This window comes from Poromitra crassiceps, assembly GCF_964638095.1.
Source record: "Poromitra crassiceps genome assembly, chromosome: 15".
In the NCBI taxonomy this organism is placed as follows: Eukaryota; Metazoa; Chordata; class Actinopteri; order Beryciformes; family Melamphaidae; genus Poromitra; species Poromitra crassiceps.
This window is the reverse complement of record NC_139634.1, coordinates 31008773-31024899: the sequence shown is the minus strand read 5'-3', so window position 1 is coordinate 31024899 and position 16127 is coordinate 31008773. Positions and strand designations below refer to the sequence as shown.

Genomic DNA, 16127 nt, shown 5'->3' with positions numbered 1-16127 from the left:
TGAATATGAGGAGGAAAATTGTAGATTACACAATTATGTCAGTACCGGTTTTGTGTGACTTCACAGTTGACTAATAGGATTTTCCTGGTGGGGTAACCTTGTTTGCCCTTATATAAAACATCTTGGATCTTTTACTCGGATGCTTATAAGATGCTGGCACCCAATTCACATTTAATAATCGGTGCAACAAAATATACAATTCGTCCACATACACCAGAAACCTGAAATGAAGAGTATACCTGATCAAACAAAATCCTTTATTGGAATGTTTTATTTGTAATAATGTTTCAAGGTGTATAGCTTCGACATTGTTTCAACCTTTCAAGGTAAGTGGGAGTAACTTCTGACAGATTTCTGTGGCTAATAACTGTGACTTCCCATATTATTATCATTATACAAAAGCTAAAATCACACAAATTAACATACTAACAATCTTCCCACATGAAGTGCTCAAAGTGATAAGAAATAGCTTAGGCAATGTCATTTTAATCACACCAAAGGATTATTGTGTCCGTACCAGAGGTGAAATTCAATCTGTCAATATAAAATATGCATTACTTTCTCTTCGGAGTTTGACAAGGGAGGAATGCAAAGTCATTTTTCATTGAAGAATGTTTCGGATTTCCCATAGAAGTATGTCAAAAAATAATCACAGGCAATTGCGTACAAAGGCAATTCAACTAGACAAAAAACAACAACTGAGGAACAATTCACAGCATGTTCAATGCATTTGAGGTAACACTGGCAGAAAATGGCGTAAGGGTTCAATACGGGAACGGTGACAAATGTTGTAAAGGCACTGAAAGACGTTTAATAAATAATTTATATAATATTCTAAAATGTGAAAACTTCTAAAAACGTACGGTTCACCTGAGAAAAGTCAGACATTCACAGATCAGTTGGAGGAGCTGGTGACTTTCTGCAGGGCCGCCGCACTCACATTCAGGTCATTCTCATTGGGCAAAAACTCTTTGAGTAGAAATGACAGCAGCATCTGTCAAAGAAAAGGTGAGGGTCAAGAGTGTGACAAAAATAAGTTATTGAATAGAGCATATAAAATGGATGAGACAAACAGGGAGGGGGTGCTGACAGACCGACAGCTTCATTTGTCAAACTAGCAGTGATGTAGTCGAGTCACTATATCTCCAGTCCGAGTCAAGTCTCCAGTCCGAGTCACCAAATAAAAGCTCCCATTACCCGAGTCCGAGTCCAGAGTTACTGAACATGAGCGTGAATCCACATGTAGGTGGAAGACACGTGCCTGCCCTTGTACGAAATTGACTAATGTCCCGGTATTCTCTCTACACTACAGTATCAATATCTTATGCCAAATTATTAGGGCTTATTACAAAAAAAACAATTAACAAGTCCAAGTCTGAGTGTCCAACTTCCGTGTCCAAATACATGAATGCTCAAGTCCAAGTCCGAGTCATCAGTGCTCAAGTCTAAGTCGAGTCACGAGTCCTGAAAATGAGTGCAGGACTGGAGTACTACAACATTGCAAACTAGATACTCACATAGACCAGCTTCTTGTTTTCTTCTTCGTCCTGGAAAAGATTGAAAACTGATTCCACGTCGGTCTTCTTCAAGATGAGAAAGTTGGAATCTACAGGAAAGAACAGGAGATGGGTGAGACACGCATTTCAAACGGATCCTCTGGCACGAGTAACGGGAATAGCGTCACGTACATCTGGTGCCGATGAGATGGTGAGCCCGCTCCCTCGTCTCACCCTTCTCCTCGGCGGAGCGATGGGGACGGGGAGCGGGCGCCGCCGGCGGATAGTCCGGCCACTGCTTCTCACGCAGGGTGTCGACGTACGTGGCCATCTGAGCCTCTGTCGGGTTCATCTTGTTTAAGAAAGAGTTCACTTTCCTACAGAGGAATACAGGAAGTGTAGACTATCATTCAACCCCTCTGTCATTAGGAAAGAAAGCAGTACAAAGAATAAAACTCCGGCCGTCCGGGTAGTGCAATTGGGCGTATCTGCGGGTGGGAAGCCGGATTTAGGGTATGCGTCCTGGTCACTGCACTAGTGCCTCCTCTGGTCGGTTGCACTAGTGAGAGTTGCACTACATCCTTCCAGTGAAACTCCTCGCCGTCAGGTGAAAAGAAGCGGCTGGCAGCTGCCATGTATCGGAGGAAGCATGTGCCAGTCTACAACTCTAGATCAGCAGAGGGGGTGGAGCAATGACCGGGACAGCAGGGGGAATTAGCTAAATACAATTGGGGAGAAAAGGGGGTGGCTGGGGGTATCAGAAAAAACTGTATAAAAAAGAAATCCCTGAAAAGGCTGATGAAGGCTTAGTGCTGAAATGCATTTGTTTCTTGTCTGCTGCTGTGCGTTATAATAAACATTCGTAATTTGTTAGTGCAGATTTCCCTTTTATTTTTTTTAGAAAGTAGTACGAACAATTTAAAAAATCTTACTTTTTCAAGATGGGCATAACAGGTTTCAAAATGGCATCAAATATGTTCAGGAGGATAGAGTTGCCTGGAAGACACAGAGAAAGTGTTGGTTTTGCAAAATCATCCCAACTCTCCTGGAACAAGTCCATGTCCATATAGGAGCGATACCATTTGAATTTGAACACTGAACACACCAGATATTTCTTTCAACAGGTCAAAGATGGCCTTGGTCGCTTCTTGTTGCTCCCAGCTGGCCTGGTTTTTCAGACACTGAGGCTCCTCCCCCTTTGGCAAAGTCCCCTGGTCCTTCCCTTTGGTCTTGTGAAGTCCACCTGACATTTTGAAACATATTTTCTCCTTTTTAAGAGTCAATCCACCGATATGCCGCCACGACGGACCGTCTGCGCAGTCCGCCAGCGAGCCTCCGTTCTGGCTGGAGTGTGGTGTGAAGTCTGAATCCATCTGCTCTTCATCGTGGGTGGATTTTGTTGAGGCTAAAGACTCTTGTGACCTGGACCGGGTCAATCCTCTAATTATCATTTTCAAGTGAGATAAAGGATTATCGGAGTCCTCCGTTTTGTCTTGGGAGCAGCTTTGACAGTCTGGCCTAACAAAAGATTGTGTTTCCTTGTCTGCCTCCAACTCCTCACACGGCTCTGAAGGAGCGTCGCACTGGGAGATGAGAATGGTTGGAAGCGTAACACTGGGAACGTTGGTGCATCTCTCACTGAATGTGTCAGAGCTGTCTGCACTTGTGGAGCCTTCTGGGGGTGAAGAGATAAGGGTTTCTCTCGTGGCTTCTGTCTGATGGCTGGAGTTCTGTTAAAGAGAAGAAGAGAGCAAAGCAATCTGGCTGTGACAGCTCACCCAGCACATCATGTTACAGCATCGCAGACTACAAACAGCTACAAAAAAAAATCAATTTGGCAATTCAATGAGACTTTTTTTGGGGGGATGCAATTAAAAAAATATTGCCATCGATATTGATGAGGTGATTTTGATTGCCTATACATTCCTTTCTTCAATAGCAGAGGCCATTCCGCTGTTCTGGTGCCAAAAAATCCATTATGCGTTTACACAAAGAAAAGAGTTGCTTTTGTAAGACTTTTTTTTTTACCTCTTCGTCCTCATGTCCTGGAGTCAGGAAGTAAGCCAAGCCGCTAAGCAGCCCCCACACACCACCATAATGCTCCTCTTCACTCAGCAGTTTGTCAAGTGGACAGAGGAACTGAAACACCGGCTGAGTGTGGCCTATCAGATCGTCATGAACCAGCTCCTGCACAGGAAAGTGACAAGTGTAGAAAATCCCCAAGTTATGGAACTTGTCAAAGTGTGCGTACAACTATTAATCTAGATTATTCCGGTTTACTCCACCTGCAGGAAGAGCTCAGCCGATAATCTAATTTCCTCCTGGACCTCGTCGCTGACGTCCCGCTCGGAGCTCTCCAGCGCTGGTGTCGGGGGCAGGTTGGTCGAATCCTGAGGAAACAGAAAAGGGAATGTTTTAAAATGTGTGTGTTATGGCAAGAGGATTGCAGTGCTTTTTTTGTAACATCTGTCAAAGGATTCTTAGAAATTCATCCCAAATGAATGCAATTAAATATTGGGGTCTTGTTACATTCCAAACTTGTGAAACAAGTTTTGTGGTTTGTTTTCACAACAGCACTTTCCTCTGACTCATCCTGAATAGAGAGCAAGGAGCAAAAGCAAGCCTTTTCTCTGCAGACGTACAGTATGAGGATAATAAATAAATAAATATAAATCCCTGTCTTTGTGTGTCTATTTTGAAGTATTCCACCATCCTAAATATAGTATGGTGTAAGAAATTATGCAGAAGGCTGATACACATGTTCTTAATTTAACTCAGAAATACATGCGGAAAAGTATGTGAACTCCTTTTCAACAGATTTGGCTTCGCTGTGAAGTGGAGAATTGAAGGTCAGCTCAGCGGCTGACAGCTGTCAAGTTGTGAGCAAGAAAAAACAACAACACTCCATTACCACCGCTCCACCCACATGCTTCATGCTGCTACATGCTTATTCATCAGTTCAAACTCGCGCAGATACGAATCCTCTAAGCAAGCTAAGCAAGTTGAGGCAAGTCAACTTTATTTAAAGAGCACAGTGCTTTACAGCGTTTGCACTCGTGAAAAGTGCTGTAAAAACAGGTAAGGAGAAGACAGACAACGCATATTAAGCGCACACACGCACGCACGCACGCACGCACGCACACACACACACACACACACACACACACACACACACACACACACACACACACACACACACACACACACACACACACACACACACACACACACACACACACACACACACAGAGTGAGAGAGTGAGGAGACAACAACAAAAAATATTTAGTATCATCTACCTCTTCTGACTTGGACATCAAGTGAGCAATAGCTTCACTAGAGTACAGGGAAGCAAATTCAGACCTTCATCAGATCTCCAGAACTGCACTTGTGTACCTTTTCAGGTAGCTTCTTAACATTTTCTTCAAAAGCAGGAAGCATGAGGGCATGAGAAAAACATTTGTTATGGTTTGACATTCTGTCCCTCACCTGCCATCTGTTGCGGAAATATATGACGTCCATGTGGGCCTTTTTGATGTCCCAGTGCAGGTTCTCAGGGTTGTCCTTCTCCTCCAGGTGGACGGTGAGGATCAGCTCCTCGCTCTCGCTCTCCCACTCCACCTACAGTACAGGCAGTGCAGTGCAGCAGCTCAAACATTAACAACGCATCCAAGGACGTGCTTTTGCAGCGCTCCAGTGTGCAGATAACTAGCCTGCAGGACATTCCCGAGCGTCAGTGTTATTTATAGCTCACGTGAGGGATGCTGACAGCCCAGCGGCCGACACGCCACATCTCGTACGACAGCTTGAATTCCATCATGTCCTCCTGAACGGTGGCCAGGTAGTCCTCCAGATCACTGTCCTCCTAATGAGGTTTGCCCAGAAGAAAACAACAGTCTGTCATGTTTCATAAGTCATCATCTTCAGTTTAAAGTCAGTGTAAAGCAAAAATCAATGTGTTTTGAGTTTGTTCCACCACAGAAATATGTTATCAACAACCCAGACTATTGCATCATCCAGCCATCACTTAAAGGATAATTTCATTTTTTTCCAACCTGGACCCTATTTTCCACACTGCATGTGTCTAATAAACTCATCGTGACACATTTTTTTTCAAATTGGTCGAGTACTCACCGAGATAACCTTGTTTACAGCTGGAACAATGTGTTCGAACAAAGTACACAGTGTCCTACACAGGGCAATCGCGCACCGCATCGTCAATACACGTTCGCTAATAAAACTGTTTGTTTTGGGCTGGGAGGTTCAAACTGTCAATAGTGTCTGGCAACATGGAAATGACTCTATATATATTTAGCTGATTGATGGATAGTTTCCAATTCAGTCCCTCTGTTTTGGCCGCTTTTTCCAGGTCACTTTTCCACTTTTCCCTTGGGACATGGAAGAGTCTCCAGCACAGCGCTGTTGATGAGACGAGAGAGGGGAAATCCTCCATGGTGACACAGCGCGAGCTTCACTGTCTTGCTGGTTGCCCCTCTGTCTGCAGCTCCTATCTATCTCTCTCCTCGCCTGTTCGCGTGGAGATGACTCCTACATGAATATTTCTCCGGGGCGTACGAGCAGGCGCAATACTTGCACATGTGTTAATGTGTTTAGAAGCAAATCTTAGAATTTGCTTTACGGGGACTTTAATGAATTGTGTCATCCAGATCGGAATTGGGCTTACCCCGTCAGAGTCCAGCTGGCTGTGGAGGGAGCCCTCCGTGCTGCAGTCATCCTCAAAGTCTCCCTGGATGGACATGACCCGCAACATCAACTCCTGCTCCATCTTTTTCATCTTCTTCTTCTTGGCTTTCTTAGATTTCATCTTGTCCACAAATTTTGACCATCCTTCCTTCAACTTGTTGCCTGAGAGTAGGACAGCCACATATATAAAAAGTCAGAGACAGCCCACACAGCTTCTATGGAATAGGGATTTGATTGAAAAGCCTTGTAGTTTGAAGAGGTCTAACAACTGTGGAGCACCACTGCAATGGAAAAAGTGCACTGAATGTATTACGCTAGTCAGTTTGGACTCTTTAAGACAGACATGTCCAAAGTCTGGCCCGGGGGCCAGATGCGGCCCTTTGAGCAATCTTCAGTGGCATGTGGCCCTCCACACAGTATTGGGTAATCAAGCAAGTTCATTTCACATTTTGTCCATTCACCTAATGATGACAGCACTATCATACAGTTTGTAGACAAGCACCAAGTAGGAACAACACAGGCAGAACCAGTGTTTTCAGATGGTAAACAAAATCCTTGGTTTTTATTTTTATAACCCATATGATGCGAGAAGCAGCTGGCCGGCCCCCCGGTTATTTCACATGATCTAATCTGGCCCCCATTCAAAAAAGTTTGGACACCCCTGCTTTAGGAGCATTGTAAGCATCACCAGATCAGGCTTTCAATGTTGCCATGTGGGAAACATGCAACAAGAAGTTTAAAAAAGAGCAGCCTATTTTCTCTTACCATTACAAAAAGGTATGCATATCCAGTGCTTAATGTGTAAATCAGAGGCTCCCAGAACACAGAGAGAGAGGGTGCTGTTCAGCTGGGTCAGGAGGAGAGAAGATTAAAAAAATCCTCGGTGCCTGGAGCACATTGCACAACGCCTAGATGCTAGCCAAACTAAACAAAACTGTCATGACAAACGGAGCATTATTTATTTACATTGATCAAATCAGAGCATTCACATTTCACAATCATAAAACCTGCAGGGGAAGGCACATGTCTTATTTTTGTTCTCTCTCTCTCTTTCACATTCCAGAGAAATTTGAATGACAGGAATCTGTTCAGAATTATCCATGGTTACCCTGCCTGTGTGCACATGGCACGGAGGAGGAGCTGCTGACTGAGATGACAAACGAGGTGGGAGATCCAATCAAACAGGCGCTGGTCCCAACCTGGGAGGGAGGGCCCGGATCCTGTTCCAGCAGGTTCCGGCACAAATTAAGCCCTGTGCATATCTAACAAGGTCAGATCTCACACTATCCAAAGCCTGTTCTGTTCAATTACCATCGCAGCAGAACTGTTTGCAAGACTTCATTTGACTTTCAGCTTGCTGTTTGTGTAATTAGCTGTCTGGGCCAATACACAGAATAAACAGAGGAGCGAGCATGCACGGACAGGCTGACAAGTAAAGAAAATTAAAATGTCACTGCAGCTGACAACACATATCACTATTCATCAAATTTCACTGCAACACATTTTAGAAGAGAGCAAATCTCCATTCTCAGAATACCAACAAACCACTCCTTATATCTGCTTTGAAAGCTCTTCGATCTCACACACAACGAACGGATCAGGACTCAAATCGGGTAAAAAAAAATAAACGTATTGAAAGTATGCAAGCAAAAAACACACCTTTCTTTTTGGACTTGCTCCCTCTGCTGACAGAGTTCTCTGCTCCCTCCAAACTCCTGCAAGGCAGGCAGCAAACAAAGACAATGTAAAAGAGAACGTGCCAGTTTCAGAGCTTTGCAGCTCAACATGACTTGGAGCAAGCAAGCAGATTATCGCAGACTCACACTTCACTGCCCTCGCCGTCGCCCTCCTGTGAAGCCAGAGAGAATTGCTCCGAGTCTGATCGGCACAGCTCCTCCACAGAGCTTTTAGGTGTCACACCATCGAGCTGGCTCACCACCAGCTGGTTCAGGTTGTCCGGGTCCGACAGCCATCTGACCAGCAGCTCCAACCCTGAGCAAAAACAAACAAACACTTTATAAGTCTTTAAACACACTCAAATCATAAGACGAGAAATTCACATTTGACAAGGAGAACGTTAATACGATGAATCAGAATGTCTGTTGTCGCCAGGGCATCAATTACCGTCACAACAAGCTCTTCCTGTACGCGGTGGAGAGCGTCAACCTGCTCATGTCCACGCAAGGCCAGGTACTGAGTGCCGATGTGTCGGGCCAGGTGGTGATGAACAGCTGCCTGAGTGGAATGCCCGAGTGTAAATTCGCCATGAATGACAAAATCATCATGGACAAGCAGTTCAGGGGAGGAGCAATGAACGAGGCCAGGAAGAGTCTGAAGCACTCCATAGTCATCGACAACTGCACTTTCCACCAGTGTGCATCTCAGTAAGTTTGACTCGGAGCGTGGCATCAGCTTCATCCCCCCCGATGGAGAGTATGAGCTCATGAGGTATCGCACCACTAAGGATATCATCCTGGCATTCCGAGTTATTCCCCTGGTCACGGAGGGTGGGCCACACCAAGCTGGTGTTCAAGGTGGTCATCAAGTCCAACTTCAGACCCTCACTGCTGGCCCGGAATATTAAGGTGTGCATCCCCACGCCCCTCAACACCAGCGGCGTGCAGGTGATCTGTATGAAGGGAAAGGGCAAGTACAAGGCTGGTGAGAAGAACGCCATTGTCTGGAAGATCAACCATATGGCTGGGATGAAGGAGTCTCAGATCAATGCTGAGATCGAGCTGCTGCCGACCAACGATAACAAGAAATGGGCCAGACCCCCCATCTCTATGTACTTTGAGGTTCCTTTCGCTCGCTCTGGTCTGAAGGTGCGCTACTTGAAGGTGTTTGAGTCCAAGCTAAACTACAGTGACCACGATACGATGTCAACAAACGTGTGCAGTACATCTGCCACTCTGGCATCTATGAAACTGGCTGTTAAAGGTTTATCTCCCCGCCCAGCCAGGCAGCGAGCTGACAACTCCCCCACAAAAAGGTGGTACTAATGTGTTGGGGGAGAGAAAGGGAGAGATGGTCCCTTTATCAGAAAGAATGAGAAACGTGATGCAGGGGAACCTGGGGGAAAGGACTGGGGGTGTCTCTATTCTTAACACGTTAAGTGCCATAGCCGAGATAATTCGTCTTACATAATCCAACGCTTGAGTGCCAGAGCCGAAATAACTCGTCTTACATAAACATTTTTTTTTTTTGACGGTGGGACATCAATCAACAACTTTTACATCTTCGAGATCACTATTGGAGCAAGAGAATGTGTATAATCTATTTTACCGACCCACTAAGTGTTGACAGTGCTCCCCCAGACGAGCGAAATCAAAGAAAAAACTGCCGCGGGGAGCAAGCCATTCAAGGAAATGGCGAGGCGATTTTACAGTAATCCATTCCACACTTGTCTTGCCCGAGAGCGGCCGCGCAGGCAGCCGCACACAGAGAGCGGAGAGCGATTTGCAAAATAGATTATAGGTGAAACACACTTTGAAACACCTCAGAAAGGCCAGAATCAACATCTGCCCATCGCCCACGCATTCCCCGGCCCATCTTGACTCGCACAAGGAGCGTCCGCACGCAGGCAAGCAGGCAGGCAGGCACGCAGACAGGCAGGCAGGCAGCAGCAACGCGCTTCTGACACGCCTGCTGTAGAGCCAGGAGGAAGGAGGAGAAGACACACGGAGGGAGGAGTTTGAATGAGAGGGGTGTTTCCTGTTGTTATGGAGGAAATTACTGTTCAAAACTATTGTTTAGAATGTCTGACGGTCTTACTGATGCCAAAAATGAATGGTTAAAGTGACTGTTCTGTCGAATTTCACAAAAAGCCATTTATCTCTGAATAAATTTCCAGACGCTGAAACCATGCTGTACTCAACGGCTAATATCTACATAACTACTAACTCTGCAAACTAACTCTTTTAGACAGAGAAAGCACACATTCTATTAGTTATTTTTAGATGATTGGTGTTCATGAATTCTTAACAGAAAATAATCCTCGGCTCTTGTAAAATGAGCCAGAATCCTCAAAAAAAACCCTGGCACAACTTACCTACAGGATGAAAAAATGGCTGGCACTCAATGTGTTAAGACACCAGAGTCTCCTCTGCAGGCATCAGAGTTAGAACTGGGGGGAAGTGGCGGGCACAGGAGGCAGTTGAACAGGCAGAAGCGAGGCTTAAGACACAGCATTCTGGTAGGCTCTGTGGCAGCAGGACGAGCTGGGCTTGGAAGCTGCATTAAACCTCGCTATGACAAAGCCCAAGGGAAAGAGAAACGTCAGCTAATCCACAAAGAGATCCGTGCAGAGGTGGAAGAGGAACGCCGGAGAAGATCAGTGGCTATGCGCAAGCAGGGCTCACACAGATGCCTGAAAAATAACTTTGACAGAACTTTGGAAGTTCACAGACACTTGACGGGCTTAACACACTTGATACCTGGTAAAGCAGAACTTGGAACAGGCCAGAACAAAGACGAGACGTAGTCGTAGACTGTTGCTGAAACTGATCTTACGATCCGACAGCGTGAAGCTGGCAGAGCTGATTCTTATAGCTTTTGACAGTGACATCACATTCCAGTGTGACATCATCAGTGACATCATCGGGGCGGCTGTGGCTCAGGAGGTAGAGCAGGTCGTCCACTAATCGGAAGGTTGGTGGTTCGATCCCCGGCTCCTCTACTCCGCATGTCGAAGTGTCCTTGGGCAAGACACTGAACCCCAAATTGCTCCCCATGGCTGTGCCAGCACCCTGCATGGCAGCTGGCCGCCCTCGGTGTGTGAATGGGTGAATGTAGGCACATTGTAAAGCGCTTTGGATAAAAGCGCTATATAAATGCAGTCCATTTACCATTTACCATCATTATACTTTCAACAGTGACATGATATGTCAGCTGTGACATCGCATCCTTTGTGACATCATCATCAGCGGTGACATCATCTAACAATTTCAATTTGAATGTCTGCTCTAGGGTGTAAATGGATGGCCAAGGTGCAGTGAAGTAATTTTGTTCCTCAAATCATCAAAACTAATCATTGTGATTAGTAACAGCAATCATAATATTCAACAAAATAATGAAGATTAGCATTTTGACCATAATGGTGAAGCTCTAATGTATAATAGGACGAATCAGCGTGACATCACGACAACCGATATGCCACCCGGAACCGCAGCAGTTAACTACAGTACTATGAGTCGTGCCAAAACAAACGTTAATATCTCAAAAACTATACATCACATTGCATATATTTTGACATTCTGAGTGAGAGCAGAAGTAGCTCAAGGGTCTGATGTGTAATATATGTCGTGTTAAAGTTGTGTGAACTGTCGCAGTTTATAAAATGAAGTGAATTTAGTAAAAAGCACAGCCTGCTAGCGCGAGACACTCAAGGCTGACTCCATACGGTCCCATTATAAACTGCCGTTTGTTTACCAACACTGATCCCTCGTATAATGGTCAACTGTTCACAATTACTGCCCACATGAGCATTAGAAAAATGTAACTTCATCATCACCACAATAAAGGTCTGGAGGTGTTAATGTTTCACCCACATCTATAAAAACACTTAGTCTAACAGAGCAACATGCATAATTGTGCAACCTGCTGCATGACAAACCACTATAGGGAAGTTACAAATTACTATGCTAAGCCTTCCTTTCATGCTACCTAAAATTCACGTTCTTAAGATATAATGCCATTGACATAAAGGATTACAACCAATCCCTGTAGAGAGAGAGAGAGAGAGAGAGAGAGAGAGAGAGAGAGAGAGAGAGAGAGAGAGAGAGAGAGAGAGAATTAAATGCTTGCTTACCCTTTAAGGCAACAATCTCATTTAAGGCACAGCGGTTGACATCTTGGCTCCACAGAGACTCTGGAAAAATGTTACGGACCAGAGCCTCAGAAAACTCTCTGAGGACTGCAACCTCCTCTGATCTGGAGCCGAACAGGGGCTCTCTGAAACAGACCGCAAAACACACAGAACAAGACAGCGGAGTTACAACAATTATAGTGAATTATTATTAAGATAGATCAAATATGTTTATCACCACACATCTTAAATGAGCCTACTGTTAAGTACCAATTTGCTAAAGAGCTTGTTGCTCATTGAAGCAAAATAAAAATAAAAATTATCCAAGGCGCTCTTCCCATACAAACTGTAAAAATATGTTAATATTTAATATTCATTGGTTTTACGATGACATGTTTCAAAATCACCTTTTAAAAAGAGGTTCAAAGGTGTTCATAAAGCACTCTGTAAAACATGTTTAACATGTTGAGGTCTTTAAAAAGCAGATCTTTAAACATTTTTAACAAGCTATGGGGTTTAAAAAGCACTGTTAATGGGTCCCCCCCCCCCCCCCATGAAGATAATTAATGTTTTGCAAATGATTTGGCGGCCAACTTGCAATACAATTTATTCTATATTCTATTGTATTCTATTCTATTCTATATTTGATGCTAAATGAATTTGATACGCTACCCTAGGGTTGGCACGATTAGACTCAGCCCTCAGTCTTAAGGGCGACCCCCATTGTCCTCTGAGCCTTCTACATCGGACCATCGTGATTATCTGTTTGGGTTAAAATTCAGCAGATTTAATCATTAAAAAAGGCCAACTCCATTCCACCGCGACCCGCGGGGGGGGACACGGGCGACATTAATCGAGCGCACCCTGTCCCCAGTTCAGAGAAGTGGTAGAGCCACTGGTAGAGCGAAGAGGAAGGGAGGATAAGCAGAAGTCGGACTCGGTTGTAGACAAAGAAGAAACTTCACATTCTTTCCTGTTTTCAGCCCAATGTGTGTAATGTTACAAGTGTTCAACTGTGAATTCAACTTGCCTGTTAGACTGTAATTCCTGTATACTTTGTACTCAGCACTTTTCACCTAGCCATGTAGAGCCATGTAGAGCTCTAACTCAGTTTCTCACTTTGCATTGTGTTTATATTTTAATATGTTTTGTTGCACTATGCTACTTTTTACCTCTAGTAGGACTACCTCTCTGCATACTTGCACTTTGTTTTGTGTTTACATTTTAAATATGTTTTTGCTGCACTGTTACTTTTTACCCCTATCAGGACTCTAAGCCTATATCATCTGGCAGGGGGACAAGCAATGGAAATCAGTCCTGTGACTGCAATTGTCGTGCATTTAAAATTTTTTTTTTAATGTTCATTAATGTACACCTGTCCCCTATCAAACAAATAAACGAATTGAATTGAATTGAATTGTTTCCATGAAGTCGCTTCATTACATAGGCTGCTGCTGCTGCTGCTGTGTTTCTATCTCTCCTTAACGTAATATTAGGTTCAAAACTGAGCCCACACAAATCTAACGTTATCCGCCAGTAATTCTGCCCGTTTTCTGCCAGCTAGTGAAATTCAACACACACACACATGTTGTTGGTCAGGATCTGTAACGTTATTTGTTTTGGACCTTTCAATATAGCCTACAATTTTCAGTGTTAAACTCATAACTCACAGTAAAATAAATAGCAGTAATGATCAAATAAAAATAAACAAACATACAACATGTACAAAAGATATGATCAAAAGTGAGCATCCAAAATTTATATCACAAAAAATTATCCAGTGCAAATATTGAGTGTCAATGAATATGGAATATGGTAGAAGTTCCCCTCTCTGCTTCCACGGCTTGTTTGTGTTTGGCATCAATGTTTAGCATGTTTGCGAATGTCATTTTCCCCACATACTGGCTACATAGCTTGCAAAACGACATAGTCCGGCATAGGTTGCAAAATGCATAGCTTGCAAAACATAGCTTGCAAAATGCATAGCTTGCAAAACATAGCTTGCAAAATGCATAGCTTGCAAAACATAGCTTGCAAAATGCATAGCTTGCAAAATGCATAGCTTGCAAAACATAGCTTGCAAAATGCATAGCTTGCAAAACATAGCTTGCAAAATGCATAGCTTGCAAAACGACATAGTCCGGCATAGGTTGCAAAATGCATAGCTTGCAAAACATAGCTTGCAAAATGCATAGCTTGCAAAACATAGCTTGCAAAATGCATAGCTTGCAAAATGCATAGCTTGCAAAACATAGCTTGCAAAATGCATAGCTTGCAAAACGACATAGTCCGGCTGCATAGCTTGCAAAACATAGCTTGCAAAACGCATGGTATTTGCTAATGTGGCTCGCGGTTAAAAATGGGAAGGTCTCGCACTGAAATTTGGCAGCACATCTCTTCTTCTTGGGATGTGTTTGACTGCGGTTCTCCTTTTTAATCATTTTAATAATTTAACCATCGCGATGGCTATTTGGTTGACATCGCACAACCCTACGCTACCCTTCAAACACACATTTAACAAGTTGAATGTAGCACGAGGCAAACTGTTGACCGTTCACATGATGTCACCCAATAAAAGTATACTTATTAAGTAAATGATTCATAGGTGATAAAAACATGATGGTGTTTGCAGAGATCAGCACAGAGTAACATCAGCAGCAGCTTGAGGTCTGTGTTGTGTCATAAGAAAGTCTCGCCGGGCGTCCGGGTAGTGTAGCGGTAGATTCCCTGCCTACCAACACGAGGGTCGCAGGTTCGTGCCCCCGGATTAATACCCCTAGCGCCTCCTCTGGTCGGTCAGGGCGCCTGTTCGTTTCGGACGGGAACTGGTGGGAAGCGTGATCCTCCCACGTGCTACGTCCTGCTGGTGAAGCTCCCCGCTGTCAGGTGAAAAGAAGCAGCAGGCAACTGTGCATGTGTCGGAGGAAGCATGGTGCTAATCTACGGCTCTCCCAAGATCGGCAGAGGGGGTGAAGCAGCGACCGGGGCAGCAGGTGGAAATTGGTCAAGTAGAATTGGGGAGAAAATGGGGGGAAATCAGAAAAAATGAGAAGAAGAAGAAGAAGAAGAAGGTCTCACCTGTCAGAGTGCTTGGCATTATGCAGGTGCTGGGTCAAGATACGGATGGAGCCTACACTCGCTTCGCACACATCAAAGTCTGTGGCTCTCTTGATCAGTTGGTCTATGACAAAGTCGAACTCGCGGCTCAGTGCACGGTGCAGTGGCTGGCTCTCGCACGGCTCAGGGACGCTGTACCAAGGCAGGACCAGCTGGCCGTACGCACACTCAAACACTGGGGAGAGAAAACAGAACACACATAAACACCGGGTTCACACACTCACAAGGACATCAAGTTCAAGGGACAAAATTAGCATGTTTGGATAAAAATATTCATCGTGTGAATTGTTGTTGCTGGGATGGAGAGAGGCCCAGAGAGCTGAGGCATACAGACGAATTTAGGTGCTATATTTCCATTCAAATTATATACATACATATATACACACATCAAGAAAGAAAGAAAAAACGTTCACATTAATTTCACCAAATCTAAACTTTCAATGATTTTCAAGGCCTATAGGAACCCTGAAAACTGCTACAATTGTTTTGTAAATCACAAGAGAGTTGCGATTGGCAATTTGGCATTGTGCTTCACTTGACAACAGAAGCAGTTTAACCAGTTAAACCAACAGACGAAACTGATAATGCTAGATTTCATGCAAAACAAATTCCTGTTTTACACATGACTGTAGCCCGAAAATGTCAAATGTAGGCCTACTTCCCTCCCATTGAAAAGGGTTTGTTTTTCATCTTTTCTCTCCTCAAAGCTCCTCCCTGTATTGTAACATGAGCTACAGCTGCAGCTGCTTCTATGCAAAACTGTCCTTTTGAACTGTGTCATCTCCAAACACAGCTAGCCTATATTTCGCTGACAACACACCCTATGGCTACAGTAAAGAGCTGAACATTGATATCTAATCTCTACCATATCTGAATACACAGGGATCATAACATGACAAACTAAAAGATCTGACCTTATTAGAGAGAGTTCCAATCATAAGTAACTTTGTGCTTGTAAAATAACATTTCTAGTTGGTAAAACAATGTTACTGTTTTGGTTACTGGG

The 16127-nt window shown here is 44.1% G+C and overlaps 1 protein-coding gene and 1 pseudogene across 2 annotated transcripts in view; one reads left to right on the top strand and one right to left on the bottom strand.

Moving 5' to 3' along the window:
- Positions 1–50: 50 nt before the first annotated feature.
- LOC310790322 (uncharacterized protein) overlaps positions 51–16127 on the bottom strand; it is a 16933-nt gene continuing 856 nt past the window's right edge. Inside the window, exons 3-16 of the mRNA XM_083651995.1 lie at positions 15083–15296; positions 12008–12150; positions 8022–8190; positions 7858–7913; positions 6179–6360; positions 5249–5359; positions 4984–5115; positions 3782–3886; positions 3525–3683; positions 2602–3226; positions 2429–2492; positions 1689–1873; positions 1518–1606; positions 51–994 (exon numbers count right to left, since the gene is read on the bottom strand). Coding sequence (XP_083508121.1) covers positions 896–994; positions 1518–1606; positions 1689–1873; positions 2429–2492; positions 2602–3226; positions 3525–3683; positions 3782–3886; positions 4984–5115; positions 5249–5359; positions 6179–6360; positions 7858–7913; positions 8022–8190; positions 12008–12150; positions 15083–15296 — 2333 coding nt within the window. The 3' untranslated portion in view covers positions 51–895. The remainder of the gene's footprint in view (positions 995–1517; positions 1607–1688; positions 1874–2428; positions 2493–2601; positions 3227–3524; positions 3684–3781; positions 3887–4983; positions 5116–5248; positions 5360–6178; positions 6361–7857; positions 7914–8021; positions 8191–12007; positions 12151–15082; positions 15297–16127) is intronic.
- On the top strand, positions 8284–9136 carry LOC310790787 (AP-2 complex subunit mu-A pseudogene; annotated as a pseudogene). Its single transcript has one exon. The product of its transcript is annotated as an AP-2 complex subunit mu-A pseudogene (transcript).